Source organism: Dicentrarchus labrax, unplaced genomic scaffold (genome assembly GCF_905237075.1).
Source record: "Dicentrarchus labrax unplaced genomic scaffold, dlabrax2021, whole genome shotgun sequence".
Taxonomy (NCBI): domain Eukaryota; kingdom Metazoa; phylum Chordata; class Actinopteri; family Moronidae; genus Dicentrarchus; species Dicentrarchus labrax.
Genome location: NW_026136719.1, coordinates 25,903,161 through 25,920,121, shown reverse-complemented (window position 1 = coordinate 25,920,121; position 16,961 = coordinate 25,903,161). Strand labels below are relative to the sequence as shown.

General features: G+C 44.1%; 1 protein-coding gene across 1 annotated transcript in view; it reads left to right on the top strand.

The window, feature by feature from the left end:
• fto (FTO alpha-ketoglutarate dependent dioxygenase) overlaps nucleotides 1-14,256 on the top strand; it is a 115,498-nt gene extending 101,242 nt beyond the window's left edge. Inside the window, exons 9-10 of the mRNA XM_051379407.1 lie at nucleotides 11,834-11,974; nucleotides 12,744-14,256. Coding sequence (XP_051235367.1) covers nucleotides 11,834-11,974; nucleotides 12,744-12,750 — 148 coding nt within the window. The 3' untranslated portion in view covers nucleotides 12,751-14,256. The remainder of the gene's footprint in view (nucleotides 1-11,833; nucleotides 11,975-12,743) is intronic.
• The last annotated feature ends 2,705 nt before the right edge of the window (nucleotides 14,257-16,961 follow it).

Here is a 16,961-nt window from a genome sequence, read left to right as displayed (position 1 = left end):
TCGCCTCCTCCCATCCCTCCACTTCTTGTTCTGTGATGTTAACTGTGATTGAAAGTAAGTAGGCAGCAGCAAGTGGGGGAGAGATGAGGAGAAGGGTCTCTGCTTTTTAGAGAATTGGATTCCTGCAGTTTGGAGGAGTACTGCTGTTACTGTTGCTCAGGGCCTGACTTTTCTCCAGGGCTTTAGGGTCAGGTGGGGGGAGATGTTCTGTTGTGCATTAGGTACAGCTTCCTCTACCCTCTTGTGTGAAAGACCACTACACTGGGAAGCCATTTGAAGCTTGTCCACATTGTGGTCCATGTACTATATGGTATCAAGGGACACTGTGTGCACATTTATCAATATGTGTGTCCCATTGTCTGTGTGTACATTCTCTTGTATATGCTCTTATATACCTTTTACAAGTCTGCATCTGCAGTGTAACATTTTGGACAATGTGGATCCCCTATTGTGCTTCATAGTATAGATGGCGCTACAAGATGTCACAGGACGCTTGTTGTAGAGTGTATGTGGGCTTGTTGCTCGCATGTGTGTGTGTATGAGCCAGGAGTAGAAGACGGGAGCACTGAGGCAGAAGAGATGGAGGGTGAACAGACAGGCAGGTACCCCCCAGGAGGGGCCCGGGGGCAGCGGGCCAGGGGTAACCCCTCCAGCTGCCCCCCCCAGCACACTCTGCTCTCAGACACTCTCTATTGATTTGTCCAGCAGATATGGCCACAGGTTAGCTGCTCTGCTAAGTACTGCTCTTTTCACCTCCCTTTGCCTGCAAACAAAGGCTGGACACAGGCTCTGTTTGATGTCAGGTGATGTTGTTTCCTTGGCATTACTTTTTCTAATCACACTGCTCGCCCTACCTATAGCTTCCCTCCCTGGCACAAAGCATGTATGAACCATCAGGGGGCACTATTAGACTCACTCTTGCCCTATAAACGACCCAACCCACACCTGGCATAGTTCTCCATTATCTTCTCCTGAGGCTATAGGAAGCCATGAGTTCCCAGTTATGGCAGATCTACAAGCTGTGAGAAAGCACTTTAGGTGTCAATCAATCCTCTGCCTTCTTCTTGGGATCCCAGAGACTAGAAATTCTTTGTTAATTCAATCCTAAAGTAGGTTAGTCCAAAGAGCAGCTTGAAATTGTGCCTGTACTTTGCTATATGTGATCAACATGTGTAGCCAAGTGTAAAGTTTGAACCTGACAGATGTAGATGGAAGCCAAGGCAACTCTTGATCAGCTTACGACAGTTCATCTCATTGCCAAGCTCTTATGTGATCGGAAATCAGTCGGCAGCACCTCTGTGCTTGCTGACAGATGGATGAATCGAGTCTTCAAAAGGCCTCATTGGTGACACATTAACATGAGCCGAGCTTCCTGGAGGACTCTGAATTCTGAGCTGTCACAGGTGGCAGATGAGATAAAGCTACTATGCTGCTCTGCTTGTTTCGTAACATAACCCAACTCATGTTGAGAAGAAAATTGGCACCTGCTTGACATCTATTAAAAAGCAGTTTCTGAGATTTGAAGGAGGGCTGTTGTAACATGTCTTGTATTATTAATTAAAACAACCAACTCTGAGTCATCATCAGCCTTTCATGTGTCCGATGTCAGAACAGGTGCAAAGGTAAAACAATGAACACTGAAAGAAGGAACACCACAAGGGTGTGGGTGTAACATAACTTCCCACGCTTTAATTGCAAGCTAGTATGCCCTTACAAGACATTGCAACATACTTTATCATTGTTAATTAGGAAACTGCCGTAGGACAGCATAATACCAGCTCGTCATATTGTTTGTTTTTCTTTTGCAAATAGTTGCATGTCATTTATCATGGCAGAAAGACAGACTTGTTAGTGTATGTTAAATTTGTCCTCTCTCAGATGAGAAATTGAGGCTATTACCAGCAATGTCAGCTAAGAAACAAAATGCTTTCCAGGCTGAGGACTACCTGAAAAATTTGACTGAATGGGGCATGCATCTTAAAAAATATCAATATGTTTCTGTTGTTGTTGTTCTGTGTGTGGTGCAGTGACAAAGGTATAATTTTACAACTTTCTGAGTGCAGTGCAGTGTTCAGAAAATGCAGTGCTTCTTATATTTACAGTACCCCAACTTTATAAAAATTGAATTGGCAGCCATCTTAGGTTTTTCACATCAGATTGCATGTGTACATCAAGAAATAACCAAAACAGGAGTCAAATGGCATCACAGCAGTGGATAGTTTGGAAACCAGTAGTAATCTTAAGTGTACTTCTACTTCCTGTAGAGAGATTGATTTATTCATTTATCTGTGGTAAACCGAGGTGTTGCCAGCTGCATAATTAAATATGGGAGATGCCTTTGACTTGCACACAAAGACAAACTCCCGGTTAATCTCAACCTTTCACCCCTCCCCAGGCTTCAAGGCTTCATAGGTATAGCTGTTTTGCTAGCTACCAATACCACTTACCTGCAACATGAACAGGGAGGACAGGGACTAATTGCAGGGACAAATGTTCCCGACTGCTGGGTTTGCAGTTGTCTGGGCCTGGTCCAGGCCCTGTTTATCTCAACCTCTGTTGGCAGTCATACACACACCACACACGCTATGCTCTGATTTAACCAGAGGCAAAGCCCCCACCAACCCCCACTCTCTCTCATCAAAGATTCATAAAGGCAAGGTTCTCAATGATTTTCTGTCTCTTCCCGTATTCACAGCTTGTTGTCCTCACCCTCCCTGTCTCCTGCCAGTCAGACAACGGAAGTCAGGCGGAATTACGGCTGAAGTGGCCGCTGGCTCCTAGAGTATGTGTGTGTGTATATTTGTGAGTGTTTGTGTAGTTGTGGGGTGTGTGCTTGTACCACAAGGTGTGTAGGTGTAGGGAGAAACGGGGCTAGGACATGGGCAATAGGGCAAGGGGACGAAAAATATAGTGACATGTTGATGTTGTACTAAAAATGTCAGGAGCCCCCATACAGGGAAAGGAGTTAGACCCCGCCCGCTCTTCTCTTCCTCTCATGCACTCTTTCCGCTGTTCTTTGTCTTCCGCCCCAACCCCTGAGCCCTGTGCGTCGTGGCAGCTTCCACACTGGATCTAAAACTAGCTCATTCAGAGCCGCAGTCACCAGGCCCAGGGCACACCATCTGTAGCCCTCTGAGTCCTTCCGTCTATGTGTATGTGTATGTGTGTGACTATGTAAGCGTGTGTTTACCTCCCTATATATATGTGTGTGTGTGTGTGTGTGTCTGTTTGCATGCAACCTTACAGGCATCGGTGTGTGTGTATGTGTGTGTGTCTGCAAACCCAAACCACCATGCCTCAGCCTGTTAGTCTTGCTACTTACCAGGCTTAGCCAGATGAGGGCCACTCAGCCCGGATCTAATTCCTTCGACTCTGGCAGCACTTCACTGCTGGCTCTTTTTGCCTCTCAAGTGTGCATCTGTGACCTTGGCTGACATCAGAGGGGGTTAAACTGTGGACTTGGAGATGTGGCCACAGCGATTGAGTTGTAAGCTAGTTTTTGGATCAGAGCTTTTGCACAGCCATCTGGGCTTCTATGGGGCTCAGAAAGACGTTATCCCTCTCTTACTCCCCACAGCTGACCCTGGATCAGCACTGAGGGCAGAGACTTTAGTAAGAAGCATCCTCACTGGGATAGGTAGTGCAGAGTGGGGATATGTGTGGAGTGGAAATTAAGAGAGGAAACTAATGAAGAGAGTTGATCTCTGTTAACACTTGAGTTGTAATCCCTATGTTTTTATTGTGCCGAGCTGTGTGTGTATCTTCTGTCCTATTGTTCCCCTTTGTGGCAAACAAGCTAGGCCAGTGTTGGCTTTTTCTTTGACTTTTTTTGACTCACATCAGTATCAATATGAATAACACCTGTGCCACTATAGACAAAGGCTTGGGTTGTACGAAACACATGCTGGTATTACAGTTATTGCTTCCAGTCTTGATATTGTCACTACAAACAGAACACCATTAAGTACCTGTTAGACCACAAACAGCTTCTTTTTCAACACCCAGAACAACTTTCAATAAGTGATCTACACACCCACCTACACAAACACTCGCACCAACTAATTTGCATAGGCTGGTACATACTGTATGTCCTCACACACAGACACACACACACACACCATTATACTGGCTTGCTGTGTGCACTCTTTGTATCCTGTTTGCTGCAGCGCCTTAGGGCCTAGCCTGGCTGCTCTTCCAAACAAATTGCTGGCTGTTCACAGCGTTTTAAATGCCGAGGCCCTTTAATTACACTATTTACTTAATAGGGTGAAACAAAACTCATGTTCACGCAGCAGGAGCACCAGGTGATGCAGAAGTTCAAACACCTGGCGGTAAGCACTCCTCTGGCATGGACGCACAGCATACACATGTGCGCATGAATGCACACACACTCACATCACTGTGTTGCAACTATTATAGGCCTCTCTCAGACTTGGATGAGAAGCTTCAATGAGTTGGGACTTTTTCTTTTGTTTATTGGAAAAAACCTCAAATGCATCTGAGAAAGTGCGACTCATAAGTTACTGTATACCCAGCCTGACATTTTCAGAATGAGTTCATCCTCAACTGTAAATACAATGAGCAATGGTAGTAGTTGTAGTGTAGCTCTTGACTTACCCATGTGGGATAGGAACTGTTTTGTACATTCAAAGGTTGAATAAAAAAGAAAGTCCGGCCAAAACAACTCATTAGATTTTACTATCTGATATTGCTTGTGTAAAGGTGCAAATATCTGCCTGATGGACTGGAGGAAAGTCAGGGGGGGTCACCAAAACATAGTACACCCTGTCTCTCCTCCAGTGCAAGCTGGGATGTCTGAATTATTATTATTTCAAGCATTTAAGCATAAGATTTAGTGCTGTGTGCTTTACATTTCATTTAACATACACATGGCTATTTTTTAAACACCTATTACTTGATTGAAATAAAAATTACAGAATGTATCCTTTTTTTGCCATTTTTTGCCATTTTATTTTTTACAAGAATGTCTTCTCTGTGCTGATGACCATATTATAGCCTACGCCTGGACCTGTCCAATTTATGGGGTTTAAGATTTATGACTGTTTCAGTAGGGTGTGTTTACCATTACTGGTTTGCTGAGCCTATTATGTGATCTCATCATGACAAGCAATGTCAACAATGAGACAATTTGTATAAGGGGAACAGCAAATTCAGTGTCTCTTTTTTTTTTTTTTTTTTTCTTGTGAAGCAGTTTAATATGTTTCTGAAACCCAATACATGTTGTGCAACTGTTTAAAGCTTCTATCTCACAGTTTAACTTTACACAAAGGCTTCAGAACTCAACACCACATCCCCTGGAGCTAGAAGGATGACTTGTAACCAGGCAATTGAAGTTACAATAGACTATAATTAGCTGGGCCAGCTTGACCCCACCATTGTCACCTGAAGACAGGTGGGAATTGTGCCCACGCTGGATCGACCTTATCATGTGACTGGGGTCAGGTGTTGTCCAATAGCATGGCTGTATAGCTGTTAAGGCAAGCCTCATCCATCACCAGCTTTATTGCACCATTCAGATGATGCCCACAAGGCACTGACGCTTGGCCAGGAGGGAGGGGGCATGCGGTGGAGGGAAGGGGTGAGGGTTAAAAATGATCGTTTTACAAGAACACTCTCAGAACAAGTTTTCACAGCAACTGTGTGCCCTGGAAAACTAAGAGTTAGTGCTCCCAACGCCGCAGTAACCCTCTTCCTGATTCCCTAACAGCAGATTTACAGCCTTCGAATGCAGAGCTGTGAAAAAGTGCAATCACTCGCAGGCTCGTAACCTCTTTACCCTCGCCATGAAGTCCTCTTATTGCTCCATTTTCTCTCCTGGGCTTTATAAATAAACAGCGTCATCAGGAAAAACTTCAGTGTCTCTTTAGAACCAACTCTAATTAGTTTTGCCTGTATATATCAAAATGCTTCACTATGGTATTTGGCCACGTGTGGCTCGTTTAGGATGATGATGGAGAGGGTTGTTGTGTTGAGCTAGGCATCCATCCCTGCCGAGTGTTGTCCTTAGGGTGTTACTGGCAGGGCCCAGAGTAAACGTTTGTTTTTATGTTGTGTTTTTTTCACTTTTCCTTCAAGCCAGCTGCTTACGTTGAGCTAGCCTTTAGCCTGATACAGGTGGCTATTAGGCCAAAAGCTGCAGCCGCTCTCATTCCTCCAGAGTCAGCTTGGAGAATGCACACACACACACGCCACACACACACACACACACACACACACACACACACACACACACGCTCTCTCACTCTTTCTTCCTTTCAAACATAGACACACTAGCACGCACCAATCCAGAGCCTTAGGGGGTGATCTGTCTCTCCACCCCTTGTCGGAAGAGTAAACGGCAAGGAGGGCCCTATCTGTTTGTCCTTTCCCTGCCTCTTTTTTTATTAGAACCTGATTGCATTTGAACAATAGTTGTCTGCTCGTAAATTTTGTGCCTGTGTTGACATTAGGCCACATTCCATCCCATAGCCCGAGGAGGAGAAGGAGCAGGCCAGGGTGTTCGGTAATTTGTTACACTGTTAAGCACCTAATGGACGTCCACCTGGTTTTTGAGAGCAGTAGCTGTAGTTCAGGGGCTTGCCTCCTTTGCACTTCCAGACTGCAATAGTGTTTTATTGCCTCCAATTATGAAGGCTTTTAAGAGGCTACCTAGCTTTGTGTGTGTTTTTCTGTTACATCTGGTTCAGCTTGCTCGAGACGGGGCAGCCAGCCATGCCACATCAAAAACTCAGGGTGTGAAGGAGGCAGGGGTTTGTGCAGGTACAACTAACATGCCCTGTTTCTGCCGTAGGCTCCAACTTAGTCTGCGTGCAGTACATGGACCCGATGCAAACTTGGGGTCTGGCTGGAGATTCCAATAATGAGCCTTATTTGTTTCATGTGGTTTAATGAGTAGCCCAGACTGCAGCTGGCAAGAGGGACACCTCACACAGTATGAGGAAGGGGTTGCCCCACCCAAAGGTACCATGCTCTTTGGCAGAATCATTGTTTCCAGCAGCAGCAGAGTCATGGTGGCACATGGGGGAGAGCGTTGAAAGCACCACACAGCACCCACCTCGTCTCCTGCCCCCACCCTTCTCGCTAATGCATTTTTCTGTGGTTTCCACAACCATTAATTAAAGGGAAAAAAGTGCATCAGATGTTAGTTTTATTAGCCCAGGCTCCTTAGAGGGAATCAAAATGAAAGGAACATATGTCATGCATCTGATGACGCCCCCCCTCCCTCTGTTTCTCTCTCCACAATTGCCCACCTCACATACTCACAAAGTGTACAGTCAGCAGCTGTCTGCAGACACAATAGCATTTGATTGATCCTGAGGAAACGGTTAAGACATGGCCCTGCCCACGCTTTCTGGCTGGCTGGCTGGCTCACATTCTGCACCACTTTACATTTAACGCTGAATGTGGCAGTGATCTGGATAATGGGAGTTGGAGGGTGGGGATCTGAGGCTCTGTTTGGGCTCTAATGAGGACAGCCCAGAGAGTTCACAAGACCCTTGGAGTCTTGGGTGGTGGAGGTTGAGATCCAAAGCTTGACACTTCACAGGTTGGGCCTTGTTCTAGTCTCCATGCTATGCTGCCCTCTGCATGACATCACTAATATCTTGCACAACACAGTAGAAAGATAAGTATGTAGATAAATGCTGTCTGTCTGTCTGTCTATCTCACCCATTATATAACTGCATGACACACAAAGACAGATGTGCTCAATCGCTCATTTCTTTTCTCAACATTGCATAGATACAGAATGTACATGGATAATATACTTCTTTCTTTCTTCTCTATCCTTGGGACGTGATTGCATGCCTTACCTTCAGGGGCAGACTGATTTATGAGACACATGCCTGTTTTTTCATGACTTGTTTGATTGCATTCTTAGCTATCGGGTAGTCGGGTTGCCAAGACCATAAAAATTCACACCTGCACAGTATTGCAAGAGAGTCAGATGAGGCGCAGGCAGAGCATGAGGAAGCAGGTGATCTGAGGTATTTAGCTTCTCTTGATCAGCACAGGCATATAATATAGCTCAAAACTGACATGGAGTATTGATTGATATGCTGTGTCGTTTTGCGTAGGCTTTTGTTGTGGTCTGGTGTAGCTAATGCGTAGGACTTTTTATTGGCCTGGATTTCATCCAACCCAAACAAAAACCCTCCCAATACTAGTGTTAAAAACACTACCGTGACAGAAAGGTCATTTGCATGGCTGACATAAAACAACTGAACCACATCATGTTTAGACAATACATCTGACCCTTTGTAAATCCCTTCCAAAAACTTTCCATCAACATGGCCTGACTCCACCCTTGTCCTAAGATGATGTCCTGAGTCAGGCAGCCCAAGATATCTAGTCCCATGTGGTTACAAATGACCTCCTGTAGCAATAATGCAATAAGCGTTGTCTCTTATCTACATTCTCTGGGTTCTTTTTCACTTGGCCTGACACAATTGTGCATTTATCAGTGTAATTGCAAGAGTTGGAAGCACTGATGTTGTCTATTAGGCGGATTTCCATCCTGTTAAGAGCAGAGGGCCTTTTAATGTATGGCCCTGCTTGAGTGTACTGCTACACAATTACACACTGGCCAGAGATTGAGTGGGCTGATGATGCTGATGATTGTGATGGTTTGGGATGGTGGTGATGGCAGTGATGATATTGGACCACCCTGCACTCTTCTAACAAGCCTTTCAGAGAGAGAGTGAGTGAAACAACAAAGTGAAACCGAGGTTAATCATTTTATTTACTCTCTCTCTCTCTCTCTCTCTCTCTCTCTCTCTCTCTCTCCCTCTTTCGCCTACCTCTCTCTCCCTCTCCCTTTCCTTTCTTTAACCAAGTGATGGAGCCCGGACCATGAAGCAGGGGGGTGGGGATCGATGGGGAGCGCATTACAGTAAAACGTATTGATTAGGAGACCTGCGAGCAGTGTGTTGGTGATGGTGGAATGATGCAATGCTTAAAGGAATTTATCCTTTGACTTTTACATTAACCTTTTATTGACTGCTTTGCCTGTCCATAATTAACACTCACTTTAGCTAAAGTGGTTAGTTTGAGCGCAAAGGGGGCTCCAGCCCTTATTGCAGCGAGGGCCGTGGAGCTCCCACCCCTGCCGCAGTTCAAGTGCACTGTGCTGCGTGGAGGGAAAGGCCTCTGTGGAATAGAGGCGATAGAATCCTAGATACCTTTCACATTAGCATACCATTTGAGCAGGGGCCTGCCAGGCTATAAGGTTTCAGAGCAAATTGAAATGAGTGATTGTGTTGCCAATCTCTCTTGACCGAGCGCCAGATGGGATAGTTAGGCCCATATCTGTCTGGGGTTAATCCATTGGAACAGCCTGGACTCACAAACACATTCTCTCCCTCCTTAACTCCCCACCCCCCCACACACACCTCTTTGTCTTTGACCTTAACTTTAAGGTTGGCTGTTCTGCCATGGGAAAGTCTTTTGGTGAGCCTTGTTTGTACGCCACTGTGGCTTACGCTGAATTTCTAGCAAGAGCCCTGGAGAGCTTAAGGCACCTCGCTTGATATTGACTTTTTGTTTGGTTCCATTTTAGCAGTCAAGGGACGGTACTCTGTGAACACTGGTAGATTGTGTAAAAGTGTGTGCTGAATTACCTGCACTATATTATCTTTGATAGTCTTCCAGTCTTGATATCTTTTATATCTCTGGTAAACCAGGAGCCTTCTATTTGCAAGCTAATGTTGCAAGTTCCCTTCTTGCAGCCGGTCAGGTTTTTACGGTATGTAGCCTTTCAGTATGAGTCAGGGCAGCAGGAAAGAGGCAAGTGTTTTCTCTCATAGCTCTACTGCATGAATACTTAATCGGACCAAATCAAAGGCCTGGGTTCCCTTGGCCTATGGTGTCCTCAAGCTTATGTCAGCAGAACCATACAGTGTGTGTGTGTGTGTGTGTGTGTGTGTGTGTGTGTGTGTGTGTGTGTGTGTGTGTGTGTGTGTGTGTGTGTGACTGTGTGCTGTCTGGGTCAGTTTGCACTCTCTCTCTCTCTCTTGCACACTCTGTGGATATGTATGCCAGCCATGTCCTCCTCCTCCTCCTCCTCCTCCTTCTTCTCTGAAGTGGCGCTTCCTTTAATTCGCACCCTAAATAAATGATGAGAACATTTAAACACACGGCTCGTCGCAAAGCCCCAAGGTCGCCTAATCGTATTATTTATGAAGTGATGTGCTACATAATGGTACTTAGTGCATGTTAACAGATGCTATTATCAGGCCCTGATCCAGAGCGCAGAAGATATATTGGAACAGTGGATGTTAATGCTGCTCCTCACCACCGTAATGCAGCAGCTCTTTAAAGGGCTAACCGCACCAAAATGCAGCACTTAGGCCGAGAGCCAGTCGAACATTAAGTGGCTCCGGTGAAAATATATAACCACAAATTGTGGCAGCCCCTGGCTGTCCCCTGACAACTTTAACATCCCCTCATCTCATCCATAACCGACCCCCATATCCTTCTCTTCAGCTCTCTATGTCCTCTCCATCCACTCCTTTAGTCGCTGGCCACAAGGTGGTGGTGGTCGTGTGTGAGGGGTTTGCTTGAGGTTTTTTAGGGTGTGGATGGTGGATATGATAGGACAGACCTGGCATAATGTCTGAGTGTAACTGGCCTTGTGGCTCTAGAAGGAAATTCACCACTCTCAAGCATACACACACCCACCACACACCCAACGTTGAGATGCTATCCTCCACCCCTCCCTCTTGCACCTCCAGGTCAGGGGTCACTCTCATCTGTCAAGAGGCAGAGGGAGGGCAGATTTACAATGACAGCAGAGAGCAACACCAAGTCACCGCAGTAAATATTTACACTGGTCTGACAAAAGATGTGGCTATGGTCTGTGGGGGTTCCAAACACTAGAAATTACAACTAACCTCAGATTATTAATCATATAAAAATCATGCAGTGACTTGAAAGGGCTGGATTTCTCACTGCTCTGTCATGATTGCAACAAGAGAGAGCGATGAGCATGTGAAAACATCATGCTGTGTGTGTGTGTGTGTGTGTGTGTGTAAGATGAATGGGGCATTAATCATGATACGTGATATCATGGTTTCTCATCAGCGTGATACTGTTGCTGCCATTTATGGCTTTAGAAACACTTTCCTGACACATCACTTTCTCTCACTCTCTCAGCTCCATTTAGCTCAATGACCTTTATTGGCTTGAAGGTTTTAAAACAGAAATGCCAAACCAAAGGACGTAGAAGTCGCAAATATCAACCATTTAAATATCATTAACAATGTGTTCGAGAAATAACTTTTATCTGAAGCATTTGTACAATGAAATGTCTTATACACACAGATTACACAGACACACTTACTCTCTCATGTCCTGGAGGTTCTAATTGGTCCTAGTATTATTAGGAGTCATAAAAAGGAGAGGAAACACACAAGCCAACTGCCTCCTGGTTAAACACACAACACCCACCGTGTGTTTAGGGACGAGTTAGCACACACACATACACACACACATCCTTGACAGAAACATTTCTAGGGCCGACCCCTTCACAGCCCCCAACAGTCAATGCACAAAGACCATAGAAAGATATCTGTTCATCTTCACTTACTACAGTTTCTTAACACCTTCACAACTCCCCAGTTGTGTACAAGGTGAAGAAACACAATGATTTGACTTTGGCAGTAGTGCCAACATCTAAAAAAAATGAAAGCACTGGAAGAAAGTTTTCTGAGTGACCTGAAACGCGTGTCCGACTGCTGATGAGTGTCTACCAGTTGGTTTTGATGCGAGGGAGGAGTTAATGGGTGCGCTTGTTTCCTGTGTCCTGTCGCCTCAGGTGCCACTCAAGTCTGGCCCAGACATTACCCCCTGAGGAGGCCCCAGTGGACCGGCCCTTCTGGGGTGTGGATGACCCCAGCATGCCGCTGCCCTTTGATCTGGCTGACATCATCAACAGAGTGGAGTCACTGCTCTGGAGGTGGGCCCAAGATGTTGAAGTGTGGAAATTTGCTTATGTACACACACATGTATAGCTCATTCAGCATTCATTCAGTCACAGGTGGTTAACTTGTTTATTCGTTACTATTTCATTATTATTAAATGTTATCTTTAGTCTCACATGAATATACACAGACACATGAATACTGATGTAGTTATTTCCAGACACATGTGAAGACTAGACGGTATTTTGCAGCTTGTGCATGCCAAGTGACATACTGAAAAGGGTCAAAAGGAACATTCATTTCAATTTTACATTCTTTAGCTTTGGGAGCTGCTCAAAGTCTGAAGTTTCCTGACAACGACACTTCGTGTACACTATGTACAGATACACAGAACACACACCTGTTGTCACACATCCTTTACATACCAAAAGTCCTGTCACAGACTCTAATAGTAGAAACATAGTAATTCAGTTGTGTTGATATTTGGAGTGGTCAATACATTATACTTTAATAAGAAGTTAGAAAATGTTGTCTTCTTTTTAGTCAACCATAATTACGGTGTGTATCCTGGGCCCCTCTAGGCCTGCATTAAGGCATTTCAACCACTTGTTGTCACATAGCAAGGATTTGAGTGACCAATATACAAACTCAAATGAGCTTTTACATCTGTATCAAGCTTACAATTGCAGGTAAACCTTAAGTTCAATTCACAGGAAGCCTGATGTCCAATCATAACTTTGGATAAAAAGGAAAAAACAAAAGTAAATTTTGTCCATTGCCCATTTTGTGTTTCTTTTCCAACAGGATGTGATGGAGGGATATAGAGGAAGTCAGAAAGAAAGACAAGAAAAAAAACCCACCAGCTTTTCTGAATGTGGGGGCCTCACATCATCTGAGGGGACAAGACCACTGAAGACACCTCCGTTGTGATTCCACCAAGATTGATTTCCTTTTTATTGGGGCATCTACATCCCCCCCGACTCCACCCTCCACTCCCTCGGCTCAGCCACGCTATTTTTGAGTTGGCTGGAAGGAAACCAGACCACCACAATAGAAACAGAATAGTGCTTCAGTAACATGCTAACAACGCAAGCTTAGCGACAAGCTACTAGTGTCACAAAGGTCTAACGAAACATAAGTGAAACCTGCATTTCAGTGTTAGCATACATTGTGTAACTATTTATTATTTCAGTGTATTCTGTTACTTAATCTCATGTAAACCAGACATGCTTTTATCAGTGGATTGACTCATTCTCAGTAGTCACAGTACAGTACATACATATATGCTTTGTCACACAGTGTTATAATACAGTATAGAATGGTTAAAAAAAAAAAAACTCACTTTGCTCACATGGTATTGCATTCTTCACTTGTGTATAGTAATCCCTTTTATTGTGTTCAACGGTGGAATGAGCCTGAAGAGACCAAAGAAAGATTATGATAAGAAAGTTCTGAATGTCACCCAGTGGAAAACATGAAGTATGTGTTGTGTAGTGTTTACCGTGCGATGTTGTGCTTGTGCCATATTGACGTATGACAGTGTGTATGGTTGTGTGTGTGTGTGTGTGTGTGTTTGTGTGTGCACATTTAGCCGTGTGAATATACATATGATCAGTCATTGGCCTGTGTGTTCGTACATGTGCACATGTCTACATGAAGGCGCGTGTGTATGAATGTGATAGTGTGTGTGAGCCTGTAGGCAGCCTGCCAGTTGTTTGTTCTTGAAGATATGCATATGGAGAAACAGAAACTAGCAGTGGGGCCCCTCTGCCTCTGCTCGGATGAAAGGCAGCGCTGATAGAATGACCCGGAACACAACCGCCGTTTCTCATAATTACAGCTGTTCAATCGCTTTTAATTACTCTTAAAGTGTGTAGAGCACCACATTCCCCTGTAATGCTGCGGGCCATCCAAGAGAGCGAGAGAAAGATCCGGCTCTTCTGACAGAATCCACTTTCAAAAAGCTAAAATGGGTGGAAAAGGGGGCCGACGTCAAAGCAGTGTAGCAGCCCTCCTCGTTTGATTCCTTTCTCTATCTAGTTCATGATGAAGTAGAGATGCTGTTTACTATTAAAAATGCAGAATGCACTCCTTTTTTTACTTCTGAAGTTTTTTCCAAGATGTTAATGGTTGCCAAACGCTGTTCTTCTTGCTTCTTCTTTTGCTGTGTCTCTGTTGTTTGTTGTTGTCAGAGAGATTTGTTTGTAGATTGGCAGTAGCGTTGGCTTGTTTGAATCACTCTGTGCTCCCTGCGCCACAGCTTGTCTGTCTGAAGCAATAGGAATGGCAGTAAATAAAAAAACAGTGTTTTATCCAACGACCTGTGTTCCTCTGTTCTTTGTGTGCTTTTGTCCATTTTTTTATTTATTCTGGTGGATAACACACATATGACAGGTACAGAAGTTTCTTCATACATGTGTTTGTGTCAGTTTAAATGTTGATTTATTGTACCAATTTTTTTTACCCTTAAACCCAGCCAACCCATGCGAGCACATGTCTCTTTACCACTCTGGTGAAGGTGAGTTACTGTGCATTGAAGTAGACTCTTCCTAGAATCTCTGTCTTTCTCAAGATAAATAGGACAGTAATGGACAAAGATCCGTTATTTAGTGGTGTATCTCACTGGCAGGAAAATTAGCTCAAGTATATCCACACCAGACCAGGGTCCAATAGTGCTTATATGCACAGGCCTACAAATAATTAGTAATATTTGATGACACTGCTGTGAGTGCCAGAGGGGTCAGGTTTATTGTATCAGTATCAGTCACAGGAATTTATCCAGATCTTTTAACTATAAATACATTCATGTTCATTTCCCATGGGGCATGAAACATTTGGTTTTTCAGAAAGGTTAAAACAAAATCAAATGAATGTTCCCATCACTGTTGACTTGACGGAGAACAAAATCAATCAACACTGTTATATAGACCAAATATGGTAATCATTAACAATAGTGCATCATTCAAGGTTTGAATATGGTTTGAGTTAAATATCTCAACGACCATCAGGATGAACTGTAAGAACTTTGTGATCCTGCTACTTTTTATTAGCAGCATCACCTGCAAAAGTAATAAGATTCCCCTTAGCCGTTGCTGTACTTTGTGTTTGGTGCTACTTAACAAATGTTAGCATGCTAACACGCTAAACTAAACATAGCAGCTTGAAGTCAACTCATATTTTATTTTTATAGTCCAAAATCACAATTTGCCTCGGGGGGCTGTCAAATCGTTTCAAACATTCAGCACCCTGTCTTTAGAGCCTTGATTCTGTTAAGGAAAAACTCTCCGCAAACACCCTTTTAACAGGGCCAAAAAGAAGTGTACAGAACAAAGCATAAGACCACATTACATAAACATCTGGACACAAAATCTGATACATGAAGATTCTAAAATGTACGTTAAGAACGTGGATCCAAGAGGATGTTGAAATAACTTCCCCAAGTGAGACATACTACCTTCTCACCATCATGGAGAGGCCGTACATCAACAAATAAAATCACATATATAGAGATTTTGATAACAGAAAGACCAATACATTTAGATTGTAAAGCATAGGTGAAAAGTAGTCATGCCGAAGTTAGCGTTTAGCCCCAAGCACTACCCATGTACTGCTAGCATGGCTGTAGACTTTTAAGCATCTGTATAATACATCTCCTCCATACTCAACAAGGAGGTCTGCATTTCTTTTGGCCGACTACATCTTGCTTTCTGTTTTCTCTAAACTTCAAAGGAACCGGCTGGATTAGCAGAGCAAACAGCTCCTATGACAGACTGATTGATGGATTGATTGATTGAGTGATGTCACTCCCAGTGATGAAGTGATGGCTAATGTTCTGTATGTTTCTCCAAAACCTCAACTCCACACCTCTTACCAACAGTGGACCGGCTTCCCAGAGGTCACCTATGTTAACTGCTTCCTGTACTGGCTGAGTGACTGAGTGATGGATGAGCGTGGAGCGCTCTCCCCTCAGGGGCCGACTGGAAAAAGGGCCCCACTTGAAGAGACAATTACACAGCGCTGGTGAGAGCCACAGGTATGCATTGTTCTGACCGGGGTCAGCCGCCAGCCTACAATAGGTGCATGGAGAGATAAAATAACCAGGTGTGTGTTGGGGAAAGGTATCGGTTTGGGGTCATATTCCAGTCAAATGTTTCGGTGTGTGGCTATGAAGCTGGGATTGATTGTAGTGCAGTTAAATGAAAGCAGGAAATGGATTTGAAATGTTTTTTTAACCAATTTGTAAAGAAGGGTGAAGATACACAACAGATTTATTACGTCATTTTGGTGAATAATGACTATGCATGTCAGTGGAGGACAAATTATTCTATATTTAGAACTAAAGAAATCTGACGTCTACCCTAATAATGTATAGTGAACATTGTACTGTACTTGATTTTAGACAAGGCTTAGTGTATTCTAGAATGTATGTACAATATACACAACAGTATTTTGTCTTGTGTCTACAAGAAGGAATACATGTGTAAAGTTTTCTGTGAACATGTTTGTACAAATGAATAGATGGGTGTAATATCTCTCTCTCTCTCTCTCTGTGTGTGTGTGTGTGTGTGTGTGTGTGTGTGTGTGTGTGTGTCCCAGGTTCCAGAGTGCAGGCTGGTGTGGGAGGCCCTGGGGCCAGAGAGGCAGTAGTAATTGTAGAAGCAGGCTGAAGAGCTGAAGATAGCATCGCAGCTCTGGGGCGGCTGTCAGCAGTGGGATGGGCCGCACTCATTTGTCACCAACGCAGACAAACACCACTCAGCACCGACAAAACACTGACTTGATTGACTACATGTGAAGCAACACCAGCCCTAATGTTTTGCAACTGTTAATTGCACTAAAGGTCATAAAAAAGGCAAACTGCAGAAGTTTCACGTCAGTGTCAATATAAGGCAGGGAGAGACGACAGCAACTGCTCTGACACTAAAGGTCACGCAGACATTAAGGTCATGAGACACTTATAGCATTTTTGTGGCTTGCTTGTTTCTCGCTGAAACATTTCCTCCTCTCTGACTTCCATACCAA